Genomic DNA, 5,785 nt, shown 5'->3' with positions numbered 1-5,785 from the left:
CGTGCTGGATGTTGCTATTTGTAGCATTTGCCCATATTGGAGCCGAGTATAGTATTATCGAATCTGTTACCAATGATAATAGCCGCCGTCTTTCGCCTTGTGGACCACCTATATTTGGAAGTATTCTTGCCAATGCGCCATTAACCTTCTCAGCCTTGTCACTCACTGCTAAGAGATGTTGCTTGTAGCTAAGCCTCGAGTCAATCAAGACGCCCAAGTATCTTATTGCCTCTTGTGATTTTATTTCGCACTCGCCAATGCACAGGGTCATTTCTTCCTTTTTTCTACGGCCACTAACCAGTACTAATTCCGTTTTTTGTGCTGCTAGTTCAAGTCCGGCTTTATTAAGCCAGTGTTGCACTCTCGCCGCAGCATCATTGCATTTGGCTTCTAATACATCAAGGCGCTTGTCTACTACCACCAGTGCAATATCATCCGCATATCCAACGATTGTCGCTTTATCGGGAAGCTGGAGTTGTAGCACGCCATCGTACATAGCATTCCATAGCGTTGGACCCAGGACTGACCCTTGTGGTACACCACCTGTAATTTTATAGCATTTCATGCCTCTATCTGTCTGGTACTGCAATGTTCGCTCGCTGAAATAGCTACTGATTATGCGTAGAAGGTAGTCCGGAACGCAGTATCTTTCTAAAGCCGACAGAATATTGTGCCACTTTGCCGAGTTAAAGGCATTTCTCACGTCCAGTGTAATAACTGCGCAGTATTTCATTCGGGTGTAACCGCCGCTGCATGCAACTTGCGCTATGGACGTTACTTTTCTGATGGCGTCTACTGTTGATCTCGCTTTTCGAAAACCATACTGCATATCAGACAGGCCGTTGTTGTTTTCAAGGTATTCTTGAAGTCGATCACAGATTAAACGTTCTAAGACCTTTCCCGCTGTGTCCAGCATACACAGAGGTCTATATGACGAAGGTTGATCAGGAAACTTCCCTGGTTTAAGAAGAAGTACTAAGCGTTGCAGTTTCCATTGTGATGGGAAGACTCCTTCTCTTAAGCAAGCATTATATATATTAGCGAACAGTTGTGGGTTTTTTCGTACCGCTGCTTTGAAAGCGACATTGGGAACCCCATCTGGCCCCGAGGCTTTATTGTCGTGTATACGGCACAGCGTGTTGATCACTTCCTCTGCTGTTATTGTCAGTATACTGTCCTGCTCGATTTGCGCGTACTCTTGCATTATCACTTCCTCTTGTGGAGGGAAGAGTGCAAGCACGATTTGCTCTAGCAGGATAGGGCAAGTTGGTTGAGGGGCTCTCTGGCCTTTTACCTTTCGCATTACTGTTTTATAAGCCAATCCCCAAGGATCGACATCGGTACTATCACGTAGTTGCGTAAAACAACGGACTTTACTTTGCTGGATTGCTCGTTTAAGGTCGCGTTTTCGTGTACAAAACTCGGTGTACTGCTCTTCAAAATCTGGCCGTCGTCTTGCTCGTTGCGCTCTTCTTCTTGCTTTTATGCACGCTCTACGCAGGCTGGCTATTTGATCTGTCCACCAATATGCGGGTTGTCTTTTGCCATTGTATCTGCATCTGGGCATCGATGCATCACATGCGATGTTTATTTGGTTCGCCAGTTGTGTTGCCATTTCTTCTGCAGTAGTGATTTCGATTTCCACATCTTGCCACATAACATCGAAAGCTTCGGCATCAAAGACTGACCTCTTCCATTTCCTTTGCGCGATTAAGTTGTATTGTGTGTGCGATCTTGTTTTGCTTGTGTCGAGCATTATTGCTTGATGGTCACTGTGTGTGTATATTGACTCATCTACTCTCCATCTTGTGCGGTTTGCCGTGGTGCTATCGGAAAAGGCTAAATCTATTATCGAATGTCCTCTAATACAAGCGAACGTGTATACGCCAGGTGTATTCAGCAAAACCAGATTCATGGCAGCGAAGGTTTCTTCAACTATCTTTCCTCGTTTATCTGTGTACCGGCTGCCCCATGTCCGTGACCATGCATTAAAATCACCAGCAATGATTATAGGGCGCTTTCCTCTTAGCTCATTTTCTAATGAACACATCATTTGAGTGAAATAATCAATTGACCATCTTGGTGGTGCGTAGCAGCTCACATAGTACACGTCATTCTGTTTCACCCATACGTAACCTCTGCCAGGAGCTGTTATCTTGCTTTGTAAAGCTTTGTTATTTGTCACCCAGATCGCCGCTTGTTTCTCTGAATCTGTAATCCAGTAATGTGACTGTATATCTTCGTACGGTTCCGAAAGTAAGACCATGTCAATATTGTTCTCTGCTACAGTTTGCCACAGTAAATTTTGTGCAGTTTTACAATGGTTGATGTTTAATTGTAGTATCTTCATGCCTTTATTTTTTGTAATGCTTCTTTGTATCGTGGACATTTTCCGCTACCAGCTGTATGTGCACCTTCGCAGAGGACACATTTTTCTGCATCATTGCAATTTGCTGCACGGTGTCCTTCATTGCCGCATCGTCTGCAGATATTTGTGCGATCGGGTCCTTTGCATTTGAGCGCTAAATGATCGTATGCCCAGCATCTGAAACACCTTTGTGGTGTAGTAACTTCTGTAACTTGACAGCGAGTCCAACCGACAATTAAATGTCCGCGCGCCAGTACTTTTTTTGCATCTTCCGCTGGCAGCATTAGATATGTGGACTCTGTCCCTCCGTACGTTTTGCGCCTACTTTTAATTGTGCATTTATCAGGTCTTTTCACTTTTGCTTGCATTTCAATTGCGTCGAATAACTCGTCATCAGTGTTCAGATCTTTAATAAGCCCTCTGCATTGGATGGTTACATTGTGCGACCGGAGATTCACCTTGGCTACGTTTTCAAGAACCTTTTCAATAGCGGCACAACATTCATTTGCTGCTGCTTTTTCGCTCTTTTTCAGCTCGATAAGCAGGTCTCCTTTTTGTGTACGGCGCAGGGTTTTAACCTTGTTGCCTAGGTTTTTTAGTTGTTCATTTGATTTCACTGTTCGCAGAATTTCAGCGTATGACATCTCTTTTTCCATTTTTTCAATGATGATGGCATCGGCTCGCGGTCTTATTGATTTACCCTTTTTTATATTGGATGCCTTCTTTTTTGGTTGTACTTTCGTCCATTCTTCTACTGGTTGGTTCAGCCTTTCGGCCACAGCGTCTGATTTGCGCTTTTTAGTATCAGGTGATTTGGTTGCTTCTTCTGTAGGCTTTTTTGGACTCATTTTGGGTCTTGTCCTTTTCGCCGATACCGATGTTGCGTCTCGTTTTGCTGTCAACGGCGTTTCTCGTTGCTGTACCAAGGTGATGTTTGACTTGGTTTTGTACTCACTCATCTCTATGTGCATGATGAGATTTGTGTGCGCCTTTTTAATTATGTTGCACATTCTCTTTATATCTTTGTGCACATTGTTACGTGGCTCAACGTATTGAACGAGGCTGTCAATTTCTTGTCCTAACCGCTTGGCTAACTGACTTACTACGGTTTCTTGTGCTAGATCAATAATAGCCACATCTTTCGCAAGTTGTTGTTGTTGCTGGCTCTTTCGTATTTCTTCTTGCTTATTTGTTTTCAATATTGTTGTTGATCGTTTTACTGTTTCGTTGCTACTTAATATTGATGGAGGTGTCCGCTTAATAACGGAGCCTATCCTAAAAGGCGTGGAAGTTTCTTCGGTGGTGGTGCATATTACAACGTCATCGTTGTCGTCGTTCATTTGATTGTTTTCAGTGTTTTTGTAGTTTTTGTTATTCATGGTATATGGGTCCCAACTTCAAGCCGCTATCTCGGCCAGTATGTGCAGTCACTTTAATGTCCCCATGGGTCCCTTTCTTCGAGTGAGGTCCATGGAAGGTTGACTTAGTCCCTTATGGGTGACTGAGTACAGAGCCAGACGGTGCTAGCCAGGAGTTGTCTCAACTGGCGCCTGCGCAGCCAACTTAATGGTGACATAGCGTTGAACGTATCTGAAGATTTGCCAGATTTTAACGGGACGGAGATAGATATAACCTTAACCAGCAGCCATTTCCGCAAGATGTCACTCTTTTGTACTGAAGTGCCAGAGCTATATCCACCAGCCCATAATCATCATATATAATGAAACAAGCGTATTCCAATCGTAGTCCATGTTCGTACCGGGTCGTATCACGCCTTCTCACTTTTGCTTGTAGTCGGCGGGTGCTTCATACAATTTCCAGGGACACCACGTGGAGGTAGTGAGATGCTTGGGATGGCTGTGACCAGGATAAGACTGGCTTCCCCCAGGTGGGAAGCGATCAGGCCGTTGCCTGGTACAGAACACCCCCGTCCCCAACCTAACCTAACCTAACCTAACCTAACCTAACCTAACCTAACCTAACCTAACCTAACCTAACCTAACCTAACCTAACCTAACCTAACCCAACCTAACCTAACCTACGGAAGTCACTCTCTATAGGCTATCCTATGGAAGCCCCAGTGCAAACTGACTTATTAGATAATAATTATATGTTGATTTCAAATTATTTTTTTCCTTGAAATTTAAATGCATTAGGTATTGCTAGAAAGGCAGATGTAATAAACAAAAATATATATAAAATAGTATTTAAAGGGATCATTATATGACATCAAAATTTTTTATGAAGACTTGTGAAAATAGAAATGAATAATTGACGAATCTTCACAACTCGTTTAATTTTATAATAAGCATTTTAATTGCTTTAGTAGGTTGAGGTGTATTGATTAGCAACAAGTTGCTAAACATACATCACAGAGTTGTTAGCGATACCAGTTAAATTCGTGCTTAATAGTGTTGTATTCCTTTGGGGTTGGTTGCGATTACGATTAATCGAACTCGTTAGTTGCTAAAAGTTCAATTATCTGATTGTCATATCACTTGTCACTTATTACTGATTCTCTGTATTGCAAATGTTGTAAATTTCAGAATTATTTTCGTCTACGATTTTATTATGGCATAATATCATATCAAAGCATTTGATTCTTGTTGCTTTAGCAGATTTGTGTGGTTTTTTATTAGAAAATGTTTCAAAAAAAGATTTTTTAATGTATTTGTACATTTACTTCTTATTTAGAAACAATATTTGGAGAACGATTGATTAAATTGTTTGTTTATATACTACTCATTTAGGAATATCATTTAACATAGGCATTATATATAAGTAATAGAAAAAGGCGAAAATAATGAAGACAACTAACTTGTATTGATAGTTTTAGATGTAATTGAGTCATGAGTAAGAGGCACTTAACATATATTTCTTAAACGTACTCATCTGAAACGGGGAATTGTAGCTCATTGTTTCATTTAAAACTTTGCAGTGAGCGCGATTTTTAAAACCAAATAGGTCAATATAACAATAAGAAGAAAATATAAGTAAAACTGGTCTTAAAAGTTGTATACAGAATTCAAGACTATATATATGGTATAAGCACCATTTAAAAACAAAACGCTTTTAAAAGTCTTTGTATGCATAGATTGTCACTATTTTAAATAAGTGTGCACCATTTAAAAAAGTTTTTATAATAATACTAACTGAGTTGTTGGTCTGTCTTTCTTATTTTGCAATATTTTTTAATTGACCTCTTTTTCTTCACGAAAGTATATTCTTGCAAGTATCTTTGAAGTGTGCTACTAGATTTTAGCTATATGATAGTTCCCATTGTCACCAGAAACAAAACCGACATTCGACTTCTCTATATTAGACGTTTTGCTAGTCAAGGTCTAATAACTTGAAATTACTAGATTGTTGATGTACTTAAGAAATCTACTTAACTTGAATAGAAGAAGATCCTGACGT

At 40.6% G+C, this 5,785-nt stretch overlaps 1 protein-coding gene across 1 annotated transcript; it reads right to left on the bottom strand.

Annotated features, from left to right (window-relative positions):
• Positions 1-2,346: 2,346 nt before the first annotated feature.
• Positions 2,347-3,747, bottom strand: LOC119666921. Its single transcript, XM_038076201.1, has one exon. It carries the CDS (start codon positions 3,745-3,747, stop codon positions 2,347-2,349), a length of 1,401 nt encoding a protein of 466 aa, XP_037932129.1.
• Between the last annotated feature and the right edge of the window lie 2,038 nt (positions 3,748-5,785).

Source organism: Teleopsis dalmanni, chromosome 1 (genome assembly GCF_002237135.1).
Source record: "Teleopsis dalmanni isolate 2A chromosome 1, ASM223713v2, whole genome shotgun sequence".
Taxonomy (NCBI): domain Eukaryota; kingdom Metazoa; phylum Arthropoda; class Insecta; order Diptera; family Diopsidae; genus Teleopsis; species Teleopsis dalmanni.
Note: the sequence above shows the minus strand (reverse complement) of the source record. Positions and strands in the feature narration are given on the sequence as shown.

Coding starts and splice junctions, on each gene's coding strand:
- LOC119666921 (XM_038076201.1), bottom strand. CDS start 3,747: ATGAATAACAAAAACTACAAAAACACTGAAAACAATCAAATGAACGAC.